A 17,744-nucleotide genomic window follows, 5' to 3' on the forward strand; every position below is an offset into this window, starting at 1 on the left:
TTCCTCCAAGGAGCTCAAGACAGTGTTCATGGCTCCCCAATTTTATCCTCACAATCACCCTGTAAAGTAGGTTAGGATGAGAGAGACTGATCCAAGGTCACCCAGTGAGTTCCACGTCTGAATGGGGAATTGAACCTCCAACTTCCCAGTCCTAGTCTAGCACTCTAATCACTACACTATAGCATACTACAGCCTCCCCGGGATGTGTAGGCAAAAATGAGAGGTAGAGCTGAGTATCATCTGCATACTGATGACACTTCGGCCCAAACCTCCAGATGACTTCCATCAGGGGTTTCATGTAGATAGACAGAACTTTGTAGTACCTGACAGGCTAATGACTATGTGGTGGAGCAAAAGTCCCCCAGCCCCACCTTCTGAGACTGTTCCTCCAAGAAGGACCAAAACCACTTTAATACCATTCCTCCTAAGCCCAACCCAGATAAACAATCCAGAAGGATACCATGGCCAACTGTATCAAAATCTACTGGGAACTTTAGAAGATTCAAAAGGATTTCACTCCCCCCATCCATTCCCCAGTGTAAGACATCAACCAGGTTATGAGATGGAAACCAAAGCTGTTTCTATCTCATAACCAGGTCTGAAACCTGATCGGAATGGATCTAAATAATCAGTATCATCCAACACCTCTTGACGTTACAAGGCCAACACCTTGCCCAAGAATGGCAAATCTGATACAAGAAGATAGTTATCCAAAATAGTAGAATCTAAATTGGGTTTCTTCAACAAGAACCTCACCACTGTTTCCTTCAAAGCTTCAGGAACCTCGCCATCTCTCAAGGAGGCAACAACTATCTCAGAGGCCCAGATATCTAGACCAGCTCTGGCAGATTTCACAAGCCAGGATGGACAAGGATTTAAGGAGCAAGTAGTAGACCTCAGTCCTCCAAGCAGTTTGTCCACATCTTCAGGCTGAAAGATATCCATAACATAACTAGATGGTGCACTAGCCCCATTGTTTTAGTCTCTGTCAAAACAATGGCATCCAAGTTGGCACAGATACAAGTGATTTTATCTGCCAAATGTCCAGCAAATTGCTCACAGCAGGCCTTTGAGTGTTCAAGTTGTATTCTAGAGACCTTTAACCACCTGAAAAAGCTGTACCAGATGACACTGAGCAGATGCAGTGGTGGTGGAGAAGTAGGATTTCTTCGCCGCCACCACAGAATAAGATCGTAAATGGATTCTTACCTGTGTTCAATCGTATTTATTATAAGCCTTCCACTACCTGTGCTCTAATCACTGACACAATCATTTCATTGCCCTCAGCTCCTTAGAAAACCAAGGAGCTGACATGGTTTTATGACTGGGTCAAGGATGTTCAGGAACGATCATATCAATAGCCTGGGTTGTCCCCTCATTCCAAGTGGAGACCAGGGCCTCAGCAGGATTGCTGGCTAAGCCTGCAAAAAAAATCCCCAAGAGTCCTCAAAAATCCATCTGAATTCATTAGCCTCCGTAAGCAGCCCATCAAACCCGGTCTTCCACCCTTGTACAGGTAGCTGAAAAATATACTAGCCTGCTTGGGGGCTATGCAAGGTGTGGTGGAGGAAAACAGCGTTTTACCCCTTCTCTGTTAGCCACCCTGCTCACTCACCTGAATGCAATAGTCAATTAAGGCAAGTGCTTAAATATAAGGCTGCAATGAACTGATCCACTAAAATACAGCCAAGTACAGCTCGAACTACAGAATTGGCTGCATCCACATCGAAATGGATATGAGCAATTTCATCTTGAAATGTTTAGCAAGGGTGACCGTGTGCCAAGGGTTCCTTCATTTGAAGCACAACAAAAATTTCTGCTGGGCAATATTTTCAGGACACATCTGTAGTGAAACACTATTTTTTCTTCACTGCTAACATTGTCACAGAGTAGCTCAATAATGGACTCTTATTCATATTTGGTTACGTTCTCATTGTTTCTCCCCCCCCCCACTTGCCTTTCAGTTCTTTCTCTACCTGCTTTACAGCCCTAAAAACTGGTAATCTAATGAGCCAATCAGGCTTTGCACATTCCTTGAATAATATCAAGAACTAAAAGCGTAATAGGATTGAGCAGTGTTTTGCTTAAGCACCTGATCAGAGGGCAAAGTACCACTGATGTGTCAAATTCAACCTACTCTCATTAGGTCTCGATTTGATCTTACAACTTAAGCAGTTCACAACTGTTTTACAGCAAGAATTTGGCTGCCAGCCTCAAAATTCCACATCCAGAAAATATTAATTCTGACTCAGAATTAATCAGCCAGCAAATATGCCACACAAAAACTCAATATTACCTACAACACTGGAAGAAAGAAAAAATGCCCACATATTGAAAGAAAACATCTAAATTGTCATCATGTATGTGTGACTACCATGAAAAGGTTCACAACTGTCCTGTTCTAGACGTGAAGGATATAATGGATATCACGGCCATTCTTAGATTAAGATGTGTGCAAAAATGCTAAAGCATCAGGGAGTTGGGGAGTCTCACAAAGGATACACATAGAAATTGGACCCCTTATGTGCCGAGTCCAAAATGGATGCGATTGCTTTGGTAGTATAATACAATTTCCAATTGCTCCTATGGAAATTACTCAACTGAAAGCTTCATGGAGAAAGATAAAGTGTTTAATATGACGAGTAAGCTCCAGTGTTGGCAACCAATTAATGTAGTAGAGAATAAACTACATTCTAGATTAGACTAAGCCCATCACTGATCTATTCTAAACTCAGAGTTGAGCTATACAAGTTCACTGAAGCTATTAACCCGCAGAAGGGTATTTGGTTCTTTTGCTAGTCCACCTAACAGCACATATTGATGTTAGCAATTTATATCATAAAAAGAAACAAAATAATTTCTCCTTAATTAATTGCAATGCTTACTTGTTACAGGTGATCACATATTTACAAGCCTGAAGCACCTCTTCAGAAGCAAAGATAGGCTAGAAGGTTCAGTTGTTACGTCTGCAACACAATGCAGTGTGGGGGAGGGGATGATTTGCAGGGAGCAGCAGGGGACAGTGGGTGGAAGTAGCTTTCCCCTGACAGGTTTACAAGTGCCTTGTATTACAAGCTCCAAATTAGCTGCCAAAAAAGCTAGTGAAGATTTTCTCCCAATTGTTACCCTTAAGAAAATTTTACTCCTAAAGGTTCATGCGTTTGCAAAAAGCTAAAATGAAAGTCTGCCTTAAAAACAAGCAAAAAACAAAATTACCATCATCACCACTGTAGAGTGGAGAGTGTTTGGCAGCTGTATTGCTGAGGTACACTATGGCAACGGCCAAAATGGACAAGCCCCTGCAATCTTTTCCAGCCCTAAATTCGGGAGTTGGGGAGGAGAGGCACAGCATAAGGTCAGGTAGAAAGAGAGGGTCAGGGTCCTCACAGCCACAAGTTTGGTCTTGGCTACTAAGACAAGCCAAAAATTGTGCCCTTCTTGATTTCCAAGATATACTTCCAAGAACTATGGTTGAGGTTATGCCATAGTTTTTTTCCCAACTGGAGTATGCTGCATTGCAAACACTTTATACATCGTGGAGGAAAAAATGCTATTATACAAACTTAAGTGCTTTATCTCTACCACAATATGTCAAAAACCCTAACCTTACATATATTGCAGTATGGTGCAACTACATCAGATACATTCTAATTTAACAGTTTTCATGGACAACATTATTCAGTAGGGATGCTCTCTTAGCCAAAGAGGCTACAAAGCAAACACACCTTATGAAGTATTGCCCTGTCCTCTAATCTAACTCAAATAGCCATTTCCGTAATGCAAAGGGCAACGAATACCTAAGCAGTGTTAAGACAAAATTCTTTCCAAGGTCAGAGAGATTTAACACACACTGACAGCTAGCATCCCACTAATTATACTGGAAACTGACAGAGAGCAGATTTGCTAAGAGGTTTATTCTTGCTGTTTTTTAATTAGTTACACCTTGGCTACAACAATGTCATTTTCTCCATAGTTAATGAACTTCACTTTCATCAAATCTACCAGCAAGTTGGTGTTGAATATAAAAATTATAGAAGAGTTTCATCAATATCCTTTTTATGCTAACTTCTATAACATAATTTCATCGAGGATATCTCCTACTTTCTCATGAAATGTGCAAGCATTAACTTGATTTGTGTATATTGACTAACTCACCCAGAGTAGAAGAACAGTGTTAGAACAAGGCAAAAGACAGTGGAGTCTAACTATTTTTTTACATGTTAACTCTTCAGTAGGGATATGCCAGACCAGACCCATTGCACTGTTCCCCAAAAACTTATGTACCATATCCCAGAGACCCTAATTCAGATCGCTCTTTTCTTGCCACTGCTACTAGCAAGGAAAGAGTAATCTGTATCAGGATTGCTGGAGAAGGAGTGGAGAGATTGGCTTTCTATTCCTCTCTCAGTAAATCTATATACAGACTGCTATTTCCCCACTACTGCTAGCAGTGAGGAAAGAGTAATTTATACCAGGATTGTGTCATGGGTGGGTGCATGTGTGACTCCTGAGACTTCGCAAGTGGCCCTGTGGGATGAAAAGATGGTGCACCCATGTGAGTCCTATGTTTTGTACCTGATAGAACTGCAACCTCAAGTAGCTGAAACATTTGCATGTTATTTTTAACCACATTTACAGAAATACTCAGTTTTAACTCCCCATGTATACTTTCCCCACACCCTTCCCATCCATTCCATACAAAATGCTCCTGTTCCCCTTGCATCAAAAATACACTTTTTCCTCCCACCTCCTCCACCATCCCACTACTCATACACTCCCTTTATTGTCCTAGATATATCTTATGAGAAATTGTGTTTGGGGGTGGGGTGGGAAATCAGGACAAAATTTCTGCTATTGTATTTTAAATATTTGCACTGCTGCTAGGTTTTATTTTGGGTTTCGTTTATTTTACTGTGGTTTTGAACTTTTATATTATATTTTATTTTGTTGTATTTTATTGTTGTATTAATTGTTGTGAACTGCCCAGAGAGCTTCAGCTCTTAGGCGGTACTGAAAAGTAGTAAATAAATGAAGTGATTTCCTTTCTTCTACACTATCCATCTAAGATACTTGTTTATTTATTTCATTTCTATATCACCCAATAGCCAAAGCTTTCTGGGTGGTTCCCAAAAATTGTTCACCAAGAGTCTCACAAAGCTATCTCAAATTTGTCCTATGCTTCCTCACTGCTCCATGCTCTCTCTCTCTCTCGAAGCCTGCCCACACATTTTAGGACTACTTCATATTTCCAGTGCTGGAGGAGTAATTTAACTACTAATCCTGCTATATTTATTTATTTAGACTAGTATTTTTATCCCGCCCCTCAGCCAAAAGGGCTCCCGGAGCAGCTTACAATTGATCAGTAAAGAAGACAGTCCCTGCCCTCAGGTTTACATTCTGAAAAAAGACATGACACACAAGGAAAAGGGGATGGGAAGGGAAGAGGGAGAAAATAAAAAGAAATATATCAACCCATATCAAGAAATATCTAGGTATAATATGTACGAAGTTCTAGGATACAGAACTTACCAGATTCATTCTCCTGCCAAACTGTTATTTGACAAAACATATGAAACTGCTTCAAATATTGTAGTTTCAGCCTATATATAACCCAGGTCTATGAACATATCCCCCTAAAAGTAACCTTTACCCTCTCTTTACATTCTTTATTTCAAGAGCAATTCCTAATACGTCTTTTACAAATAGAAAGCTATTTAGATTTATCCACATATTATTCCAGCTGACAGAAAAAGCTTAACTGCCTGCTCAGAGTAGCTGCCCACCCAACTCCTCCACCCCCCACCCCCTGGTATTATTCCAGGAATCAGATGGGCAGCAGGAATAGACCACTATGTGCAACCTTCATAGAGCAGCCCAGAGTTAAAGAAGGCTGCACCTGTGGCTCTATCCCCATGGCATTGGGAGCCATTGCTACTTGTCCTAAATGACCAGGCAAGTGATAAGTTACAGATCTGTCTTAAACGTTAAAAGTATTTATAGATCACTGAAATCCAGAAGACTGGACTCAGTGGAGCTCTTCTAAACATCATAGTCTGGTGACAGGCTCAATTCTTGTGGAAATTGGGTAGATGGGGGAAAAGACAGGGGATGGGAAGGGGGAAACTGTCTGTATCAGAATGCTTTTGCCCTAACATCCAAATGAGCAAGGGCAATTAATCTCCCATCATCTCCACAACTTTGCCCTATGTGCTTAAGGTTTCCCCACACGACAGAAGAGCCAACTGAAAAGAGTGTCCGAAAAGAAAGAAATAAGACTGCAAGAATGGAAACCCACTACGCCTTCCCCAAATTGATGCCCTCCAGATGTTCTGGATTACAACTCCCAGCTTCCCTGATTACTAGCCATGCTGGCTGGGGGTAATGGGAGCTGAAGTCCAAAGCACCAGGCTGTGGAAGACAAAGGAAAAAGTTGTAGTAGAGGGCTCTGCTTTAAACAAAAGCTATTTTTCTTTCCGTTGTTTTTGTTCATTAGCAGTTCCTTAGGAGTAGGTCTAATTTGAATTTACACCTCCTCTTCACTTCCTTCCACTTTACCCATTAATTCTATTCTCAAGCTTAATTGGTTGGAATACATTTCTAATTGCTAACATTCCATCAATACTGTCAGTCTGGTCACGTGTAACTCTTCTCACTGCTCTCAGATATTACTTTAGAGTTTCCTTTATCCCCAGTCTCTCCAACAGCTATTGTCATCACATTTCAAACGCCTTGTATATTACCCACTTACTGTTGCTTGACTTCAGATCCCGATGGATAATTGGAACGATTGCTTCATCATGCAAGTAGTTCATTCCTCCAGCAATCTGGACAGCCCAATTCACAAGTATGCCTGGTGGGATCCTTTTACCAGAGAGCACCCTATTTAGTGACCCTCCACGGGCAAACTCCATGATTAAACAAAGGTTAGGTTCCTTTAGACATACACCTATAAGGGCAATTATGTTGGGATGTTTCAGCATAGCAAAGAGCTTGGCTTCTTGATGGACATTCTCAATAGCCTCACTGATGTCTTCATCTGGATCATAGCGAGCTGCCTTGACAGCAACTTCATCTCCGAGCCAAATTGCACGATAGACCTTTCCAAAGCCTCCTATGCCAATGATTTCCTCCAGAACCAGCTCAGAGAAGTTGATCTCCAGTACTAGAAATAGAAAAATGGAGATAACTAAGTTCTGACAAGATTACCTATTCACAATACAAGAATCAGCACCATTCCTTGCCTAAAATAATCCAAACATTACATTTTCCTTCAGCAAATTAGCCTCATACTTACCCAGTGCAAACATATGGGTCTGCTCATTCCTGTAACCTTATCACTGTGAGAATTGCTCAAGAAAAATAAGTAGTATAATGACAGTGTCCTACATTTGTACTAGAGATGTAAAATTTCTGGAAATTTTGAAGCCATGGAAAAAAACCCTGGTTTTTTTCATTTTTTTCAGCAAAAAACAGAAATTTTTGGAAAAATTGAAATAATGCAGTATTAGCACTTTTTACAGATTGAAAGTCACTTTCTTACTTTAAGAACATAAAATGTAATTATGTCCAAGTTGGTTTGGCATAAAATTATTACATTTGGTATATTAAAAGTAGTGTACTCAAACAATTATTACAAATTTAATTTACTTTAACTTTTTTTTGGTAACAAATGGAGCTACAAGCTCCTGAACTGTTAGGAACACCTGAACTGTAAGGAACCTCTTTGGTTCTGCCAGTTTATGAGCAGGCAAATTTTTTTTTAAAAAAAACAACTGAAGAAACAACCAACTTTAGTAATAAAGAAATTTATTTATGTCTCCGCTAGTCCTCCAGTGTCAAGACATAAAGCCCCCATCCCCTTAAAAAGAACTGAGAAAAATGGGGGAGGGGACACTAAGATTCAATGAATATGCATGAAATTTAATCAGACTCATTTTCTGACCTATAGCTATCAGTATTAGTTTCAGCCTCTGCTTCCATGGAAGTGCCCCCTAGAGGCAGAAATGCATCTTCCTCTTGCATTTGAGAGTTGTAGTCTCAGTTTGCAACCTAGGACTTGCTTGTCCTTGGTGCACAGACATTGTAATAATCTGATACTGTACAGTTTTTAGAAATCATTTGGAGGAGTAAATATCTGAACACCTTGTCTTAAACATTTTATTCATCATGCTATAATAAAACATCCCGTAATCCGCTTTTTCTTCATTTTTCGGAAAAAAACCCAAAAAAAGCTTCGGAAAAAACCCGGTTTTTTTCCGGGCCTTCACATCTCTAATTTGTACACCATTCTATTGCAAGCAGCAACAATTTTATTCGCTGATTTAATCTTATTTATAGGCTGCACTATATCAAAAGTACTCTAGGCAGCTTACAAAACAAGAAAAATGTAAAATAAACAAAGCATAAACAAAGGCTTCTCAAAGAAATACTGATAAAAGGTTGCAACATGGTTCACAAGTAAAGTTTATCACATCTAGCTATAGCCACGGTTATAAAAACAACTACAACAAAAACGATCTGTTAGCTCTTTGCCTGCTCTCACCATGCTATTATTTCTGTCCGCATCATCAGTTGTGCTAACTCAGATTAATATGACACCAGGCCTGTAGCCAGGCCTGGGCTGGAGTGGGGGGCTACCTCCCAAAACATTCTTTGCCCCCACTAAAAAAAATTACAAACTAATACTTTAAAAAAAAATAAGTTTACAATTTTGTTTTTAAGAGGCCTGCAAACCAGATGAACTGCCCTCTCTATATTTTTGTCCCCCCGCCCCATCCAGAATGTTTAAGCTGCCAACGGGCCTGTAAATGTTCCTCATTTTTTTTTTTTAAAAAAAAGCTCCCTTTACTGCTCTTTTAATATGAGGAGCCCTATAAAAATGAACAGTTGCCAGCAGCCTATTCCAACCTGCTCTACCCAGACAGAACATTTAAAACTTTTCCTTTAATTGGCCAAATGCCACACAGAGCCTCTTGGAATCTCCAGCCATATTTTATGGCACTCCAAGGTTGCAACGTGATATAGCACATATTCTGCAAGAAATGGACAGGACTATGACTAGTTTTGCTGAGAAACGCCTTGATAACATTATGAACAGCTTGTTTATATTTTAACTCACCCTTGTTTATATTTTAACTCACCCTATCTTCCAAGGCTAAATATATTTTAGAGCCACAGCTCTAAACCATGCACAGGCCATGGTTACCTCCTTGGGGCCAAAGTCCAGGACCCTTGCAAATGACCACTCAGAGAGCATCAACACACAGGCCCAGGGTCAGCACCTGGGCAGGCTGAGGTCCTCTGGGGCTGACGCTGGTAGCTGCAGCATCCTTCCTTTCTTCTTATGTTTAAAAATGTTTTATAGTCAGGGGCCAGCTGGGGATGTATGTGGTTACTGAGTCAGCTTTTATTAATTATATTTAAATAAATATGTTATCCTTTTCTGCAACACAAGTAAATGTGTTTAGCATCAAGGCCAGAACATAAACTCCCTCTTAGTCTTGTAGTCATGATGGTGCCCTGAGTGAATTTATATAAGTGACATAAGTGAATTTAAAGTGTGAAACTGCACTGTTCCAAGTATGTCTTTTCTCTTTAATCCAGCTAGATGAACAAAATATCTGTTTGGTCTAACATATCAGGAATATAGAAGCAGAGTTAAATAATAGGAGACTGGGAGTTTGGGGTAAGAGGAATATTATTCATTTATTTTTATTTACTATGTTGTTATACCACTTACCACATTTAAAAATATCTCAAAAAATATTAAATACATTGAGGGTGCAATCCTACTCGGAGGCTGACGGGTATCCTATGCAGAGCAGGAGAAGCGCAGAGGCGATCTTCACCTCCGCGCTCCTCCCACTCTGTATTTCAGGTAGACGGGCATTTTCGCCCATCTAGCTGAGGCATTGGGGAGGGGGAGGAAAGGAGGATGGAGAAGCCGGGGGATTCCTCATAAGCTGAGATCCCCAGTCCCCTCCCCTCCCATGGAATTGCCCCTTTTCCCTTCCCTGTGCGTTTGCGTTTGTGACCTTGGAGAAGTAGCTGGCATTCTGTGCCAGTTGCAAGTGGGCGAGGAGTTTGGACTCCTTGGTCCGAGCACTGCCTTCTTCCGTGGATCCAGGAATCTGAATTATTGTGTACCCTCCCATCCCAACTCTGTCTAGGGGCGATAGGATTGCTGTCTAAAATACAGTATGGTGTACATTAAAATTCAATTAAAATGTATACTAATTGCTAAAACATTTATATAAAACATTAATAAAAACATTAAAACTAATACAACTCCATAATTACAAACTGGGCAGCATACACATGGCCATCTAAAGTGCCTTCCCCCATTACGCCCAGGGTCTAAAATTACTTCACTTCACCATTGATGGTGAAGTTATTGTTGTTGTCTGGGCCTAGTTTCTGTTTCCATGGGCTGAGCACCTCTGAACACTATAACAGGAGGAAGGACTTGGGAATCTTATGTAGGTTTTTGAAGGCCAAGCACTCTCGCTATTTTGATAGTTTAAATAATGGTTTCTTGTTACAACTGAATACAATTACCATGGGCACCCTGGTGGGTTTACTCTTCAATTCCCATTAAGTCCAGGATCTAAAAATAAATAAATAAATGGCAACTAAAATGATCAGGGGGCTGGAACAGTTCCCCTATGAGAGGCGGTTATACCAGCTGGGATAGTTTAGCTTGGAAAAAAAGGAGGATAAGGGGAGACATGATAAAGGTGTACAAAATTTTGCATGGTGTGGATAATGTAGAAAGGGAGACATTTTTCTCCCTCTCAGATAATACTAGAACCTAGGGTTATCCCATGAAGCTGAGTGGTAGGTGATTCAGGACAAATAAAAGGAAGTACTTCTTCACACAGCGCATAGCTGAACTATGGAATTCACTACCACAAGATGTAGCAATGGCCACCAATTTGGATGGCTTTAAAAGGGGGTTAGACAATTTCCTGGAGGAGGCGATCAATGGCTACTAGTCCTGATGACTGTATCCTACCTCCAATACCAGCCTGATGCCTATATGCTACCTCCTATGTACACCGGTTGCTGGGAAACACTGGCGGGAGGGTGCTGTTGCATTCAGGTCATGCTTGTGGGTTTCCTGTGGGCAACTATTGGCCACTGTGTGAACAGAATGCTGGACTAGATGGACCCTTGGACTAATCCAGCATGGCTCTTACGTTCTTACCTAGGTGCACCACAGTTCCAGGTTAGACTAGTGTAATGCACTTTATGTAGTGCTGCCCTTGAAAAGGATTTGGAAACTGCCATTATGCAACAAATTCCAACAAGGGTGCTAATGGGAGCATGGTCGTATTACCCCAGTGGTATACTGAACACATTAGCTCCCCATTTGTTTCTAACCTCAATTTACGGTGTTGGTTTTTACCTCTAAAGTCCTACCACTCAGGGCCTGGACGTCTGAAGGATTATCTCCCTCTGCATGAACCTACCCATATGCTGAACCTACCTGGAGAGGCCCTTCAACATGATGCTCTGCGCTGTGAAGTGTAGAGGACAGGGACATATGATCAGTCTTCTTACTATCAGCACCCAGATTATGGAGCTCACTATCCAAGGAGGTCTAATTCTCCACCTCCTTGAAAGTGTTCAGCAGAAGGGTAAAATGGTTTTATCTGAACACATATTTTATAGCACTGCCTGATGTTTTTTTGCTTCTCTAGTTTTTCACACTGATGGTGTCTGACTTATTAAACTTTGTTATAGGTATTTTAATACCACCATTCAATCATTTTCTCAGAGTAATTTACAATGAGAACATATCCTTGAATTCAGTAGGAATCTCATGAACATGGAAGTACTAAATCAGAAAAATACTGCTCAGCTGATGCTCTCAAATAATTCTAAGAAAGCCCAACAGCAGATACTGTTAAATCCCATGGCTTCAGTAGCTCTTAAAGAAGCGCCAGCAGCACACCAGGATGAAAGGTATAAAAATCCATGTGGAAACAGCAACATGACTATCAAGCATCTCCTTTAGAAGGGTGGTTAATAACACTAAATGAAGTCCATTAAGTCTACCTGATCAAGAGCCATCACTACTGAAATCTCACTGAACACATAGAAAAAACAGAATTCTGAACTCTAAGTGCAAGAGTTAGACAGGAACTTTGCATTGAAAGAAAAACAGAAAATTGTGTACCATTATCAGGAAATGGTCTTGACAGTCTACATAATATCTTCATACACTTCTATACTAGGGGAAAGGAAGTTTAAGTGTGTCATAATAAGACAGACAACAGGAATTATAGATATCTGAAGTCCTTACTTAGAAATGCTGACATAATTTCTATAAGTCCTTTGATAAGTGATTTTAAGAAAAGTTGAGAGCTCTATTAAAATGTACTGCTTAGAAATAACATAGCATAAGACGGAGGTAAGCAACCTGGTGCCTTCCAGATGTTTTGGACTACAATTCCCATAATCTGACCATTAGCCATGCTGTTTTGGGCTTATGTGAGTTGTAGTCCAAAATATCTGGAGGGCACCAGGTTGCCTGCCCCTCCCATACTGCATAAACTAAAAATTCCTTAAACATCCTCTGGATAACAGTGAGAAACTAAGGTTCCGAACCAAAGGGTGCTGAATGGACAGTTCCTTTGGTGATACATTCCTAGAAGGGCTGCAAACAGCAACGAAACTGCATTTTCTCGACATTTAAATTTACAGATGGTCTGAACCTTTTTGTTTTTTAATACTGAAAAGCTCTCTAGTCACTGGTATATGATTTATGTATGAAAGCAACAACATTTGCTCAAGAGAAAAGACATACAAATTCATTTATGCACCAAAAAAGTATGGACATTCAAAGTTAAAGAGTCCTGCTTTAACTTTCATAAGCATTCAAGAGTCAATAAACAGTTACACTATCCATATAAATTTACAATTTAGGCCTTTGCACCCATATTACTGGTGAGCTTTCAGAACCCAAGCCTTCGGTTTCCCTAATACCACCTCAATACTGCATAACTAATACCCAAGTTATGCTGAAGGCTGTGTTTGGAATGGAATAGGAGGGGGGGGGCAATCAATGCAGTTTCATTAACATCCAACCTAAAAACTGGCTTCATCACCAGCCCTTTTGGGGTTTCTATGCTTTAGTATGGTCTCAAAGTTTGGTAAGTCCATTTTGTTTTCCTTTCAAATAATAAATTACTCAGGGATAGATTTAAACACCTTCACCTTTCCTGCCTCAAATAAAACCAGGAAAAGTCTGGAAATGAAGTATGTTTCTTTTGTAGCTAAAGGAACAGCACATATTATCAAGGTTACATTGCACTAGATATGAAGAAAAGGAAGTAGTTTAAATCTAGGTTAAAGCAATAACACATTTTAGGGCACAATCCTATGCATTTTTAGACCGAAAAATGTCCTATAACTCCCAGCATTCCCCAGCTATCATGGCTGCCTGGGGAATGGTGGGGCTGTAGGAAATTTTACTGTCTAACCATGCATCAGATGGTGCTCTTAGTGTTATAAAACAGGCACTCTAGTTTTATAACTTAACTTATACTAGGAACAAATGGTAATTACATGCAAGCAACTACCCAAGTGGTAAACTGAACCAACTCTCTTGTCTCCAATGGAAAAATCAGGATCAATTTTTATGAAGTGAGTACATGTGGCTTTACCTGGTAGTAACAGGCCCAATTCAAGAGATGGGACTTGTACCACCAGGTAAAGCCACATGTGTGACTTTAGAAACTACTAGCTCTTTAAGACAGAACAAAAAATCTCATGTGCAGTTTGACATAGTGATACGAATTAATACACTGCTACTAATTACCTGGGCTTCCTGGTCTAAAGGCAACAATAACGATGAATCTGTCCATGCACCTTTCCACAGGGGTTGGACAAAGGAGAGAAGGTAAGCAAAGAACTTTGCTTGTTGCTGCTTTGTTCAGAATAACGTGCATCACAGGTCCAAAGGAAGATAGCAGTGGTGGCAACTACTGTAGCTTCCTCTTACAGATTCTTGTTTTCCCTTCTGTGTGTGATTTGCTTTCATATATTTTTGTATACTCCCTTTTCTCAAACAAGCCTTTAAAGTTAAAAAAAAAATCTGATGCAGCAATCAAAGTGGGAGCTTTGCCCCCGGAAAGAAAGGGGAAAAACCCGCTAACAGTTCCTTGCAAATATCTTCATTTGGGAAATGTAATACAAGAATATTCCAGATGATAATTCTATACAGAACAATAAAAACCATAATCCCATAATGAATGTTCAAATGCTAATATTACAGATCCCTTTGCATCTACTAGAGTACAAGCCAGAGTACTGCAGCAGCATGATGGAAGACATCTTCTGAACAGGAAGTCCAGTTTAAGAGAACAGAGGCCTACAGCCCAAGATCCCAAGTAGGGTGAGCAATGGATTTGATTTAGTAGATGGCCCTATGCAGAGATAGTAAGACCACTAGAAAAAGGGTGGTGGTGGTCTATAAAACTCTGATAGTTGGGGACACAATGTCACAATGTCTTTGCATTTTCCTAATAAGACCAATGCATTTTACTCATAATCTGTCAAAATAGGTTTTTTGTGTCTTTTAAGTATTCCTAGCATTGAAGTTTAGGTTATGCATGCCTTAACTTCTTTAGAAGAAGTTTCCTTTGCTAATCTCATAAAAAAAGCCTGTAAGAGAAACTATAACTATTTTGAAAAATGGGGGTGGGGGAATCAAAAACACAACACACTTCAGACACACAAAGATGGGGACTGACAAAGGAGAAAGAATTGTCAGTATTAATGGTTAATTGCACCTCCCCAATGCAACTTGATTTCCATTAAGTGAAACGACAACTTCTTGATTCCAAAAAGAAAAAGGCAAAGTACTCACAGGTACATACACCATTCAGCAACAAAGCCACCACAGTTTGCAGTGCTGTAAACCAGCACCAAGTAGATACAGTGAAATGCCATTAGATTGAATAACATTCATATGACCTGAAGTAGCCTGGCGTTTAATTAGCTTATCAAGAAACCCAGAGGAGAAAAGGTGGGAGGGCAGAATTTACAGCCCTTCGCAAACTCTTCAATGCTGCTGAGATAAAAAGACAGACAGAAAAAAACCAGCCACAGGATAAACACGGACAAGCCAAGCCCCCAGAACCACACCCCTTCCTTTGCTTCCTCTGGAAGCATCAGGCCGTCTTCTATACGACCTAGGCAAGATCACATCCTAGCAGTATCATTAAGCCGTGAAAACTGCCATCTGTAGGGGAAAGTTTCCACAATCAAGTGGGTTAAAACCCTGCTTAAGCAAAAGCATGGAGCCCATACACATGGTCAAACGACCCCAGGGCGAGCTGGTAACGTTGCTCCTCCACCTTACCGTGCCAAGCAGCAAGGGGTGGAAGGATCGTCTGTATGGGCTCATGCCGGGGGGGGGGGGGGAGAGGGGGGATTCCAGCCTCTCGCAAGAAGCAGTGGTCCAAGGGTTTTAAGGGATAAGAGGTCACCCCGGTTCGGTGGGCTTCTCCTCCAACCGCGCCGCCCCCTCCCCTCCTTACACTGTATGGCCGGGGTCTGCGGGTAGTGCGACCGGAGCTCCGCGGCGGCAGCGGCGGCCCCTTGGCGGAGGCAGAGGCGGCTGCTGCTGCTACTGCTGCTGGTCACGTAGTTGCTGGGGAAGATGCCGACGCGCTGGTCGATCTGGCCCGTCCACCAGCCTTCGTCGCCCGACACCTGCGAGTCCTGCGAGAGCACCTGCACCACGTCGCCCGGGCGCAGGCTCAGCTCGTCCTCGCCGCACGCCTCGTACTCGAAGACGGCCGTCCAGAGGCCGGTGTCGCCGCCGCCGCCCCCTGAGGAGGCCGCCGCCGCCACTCCCGCCTTCCCCCAGCCAGGACCGCCCGCCGCCCCTTCCTCGTCATCCTCGCCTTCCCCTACTGGCGGGGGCGGCGGGTGAGGGGGGCGGCGCGGGCTGCGGGCTGCGAAAGGCTCCATGGGGGGAGAGGAGGAGGGAGAGGAGAAAGGAGCGGCTCCTCCATAAGGGGGAAGGCGCTGCCCGCGGGAGGAGCCGCCGCCTGGAGCTCATTCGGCTGCCGGTGCCAGGTACGCCCCACGAGGGCCGCCGGGGCCGCGAGCAGAACAGCGCCACAGCTCGCCACGGGGCGGCCGCGGCGACGAAGACGCCCGTCCGCTCTGCCGGAGCCGCATCCCGCTCGGCCGCCGCCTCCACCACAGGCTGAAGTACCAGCCGCGCATCCTGAGCCACCTGACTGACCGGCAAGCTGAGCGGAGGAGGAGGAGGAGCCGCAGCCCCGAAGCCCCGCCCCCTCGCCCAGATCTTTGTTCCCGTTCGCAGTTAGGACAGTCCTTCAAGCTCCTCCCTTACCTGATTGAAGATTCACGGGCCCTTGGCCGCGCCCATTTCACGGAAAGTCTCCGCCCCAACTCTTGCTGGGTGGCTTCGCACGCGCTCCAGTTTGCCCTTCCTATTGGTCCGCTACGGCTGGACGGAGGCTTTTCACTGGCTGTAATTTAGCGTCAGTGCAAGTGCTGAAACTGCCCTTTCCTTCAGCAGCTCCTCGCAGTCTAGTGAATGGGCCGGCTCTGGAAAAGGCGATCTTTATTCCGATTGGGCGGATAACTGAGGAGTAGGCTTCTTTATTTACCATTGGCTGACTACAGGATTGCTGTTGTCCAATGGTATATTGTGTCCGGCAGTCCCTTGTGCACCTGCTAGATAAGCAGTAAAGACTCCGGCTTTTATTATTTCTCTCAGGCGAGCACGTGAGATAGCCAAAACGTCCCGGAAGGGCCATAAGTCAGTGGTAGAGCACATGCTTTGTATGCAAACGATCCCAAGTTCAATCCCCGTTATCTCCAGGTAGGACTAGGAAAGACTCCGGGCTGAAATTCTGGAGAGCTGCAGCCAATCAGTGGAGGCAATACTGATGGACCAATGTCTGCACTCATGTCCAGCTTGTAAGCTTCCCGTGAGCAGCTGATTGGCCACTGTGTGAACAGACTGCTGGATCGAATGGGACCCCTGATCTGATCCAGCAGGGCTCCTCTTGTGTTCTTAAGAAATTTATCCTGGTATTAACTTTTGTGATCCAGCCTGGCACTTCTTATTTTCTTAGTGGTCTTTCCAACAGTCTGACTCAGTGTAAGGTAGCTTCCTATGTTCCCATTCATGACCTAGACAGACGTTTCATTTTCAAATGCTTTCACTGCCTATCTGTCCTCCAGTATGCTTATGACAGCTTTTGATTTCGTGTTTTTTCCTTGGTGATAATTTGTGAGCAATTTTTAGGCCTACTAATATGTTGGATATTCTAAGATATACTAGCAAGATTAACCATACCATATAAAAGGAAAATATTCTTGGCTTTGTCAGAAGTTACCAATATGACCTGCTGATGTTGTTTTCATGGGTAGCTTCAATGGACATCTAGCCACATGGCTAGCCAACAAATATGGAAAGAGGATGAAGGAAAAAATAGAGCAAGATAGAAATGTACTACAGCATTCTAAAATCATGGCTTTGGCCTTAGTATCATAGCACCCACTCTCTTGAACTCTCTACTTCTATAAATTAAGTCCCTTCTGAGTTTTTGGTGCTTTTTGGAAACATATCTACCAACTGGAATTCCCAGGAAGGTAATCCTATCTTCTGCATAAAAACTTGTTTTTGTACGTTGCTTAGAAATTTAATATAAGTGATTTCATAAATATCAAATAAATAAAATTATACTTGC

General features: G+C 42.3%; 1 protein-coding gene across 2 annotated transcripts in view; it reads right to left on the reverse strand.

Annotated features, from left to right (window-relative positions):
* Nucleotides 1-15,984, reverse strand: part of MAP3K9 (mitogen-activated protein kinase kinase kinase 9) — a 49,107-nt gene extending 33,123 nt beyond the window's left edge. The window contains exons 1-2 of one of the 2 annotated variants that reach the window (XM_063117604.1): nucleotides 15,549-15,984; nucleotides 6,749-7,162 (exon numbers count right to left, since the gene is read on the reverse strand). In XM_063117604.1, coding sequence (XP_062973674.1) covers nucleotides 6,749-7,162; nucleotides 15,549-15,984 — 850 coding nt within the window. Of the gene's footprint in view, nucleotides 1-6,748; nucleotides 7,163-15,548 lie in introns of those variants that run through there. The other variant, XM_063117605.1, reaches the window with a different exon arrangement.
* Nucleotides 15,985-17,744: the final 1,760 nt, after the last annotated feature.

Source organism: Elgaria multicarinata, chromosome 2 (assembly GCF_023053635.1).
Source record: "Elgaria multicarinata webbii isolate HBS135686 ecotype San Diego chromosome 2, rElgMul1.1.pri, whole genome shotgun sequence".
Classification (NCBI taxonomy): domain Eukaryota; kingdom Metazoa; phylum Chordata; class Lepidosauria; order Squamata; family Anguidae; genus Elgaria; species Elgaria multicarinata.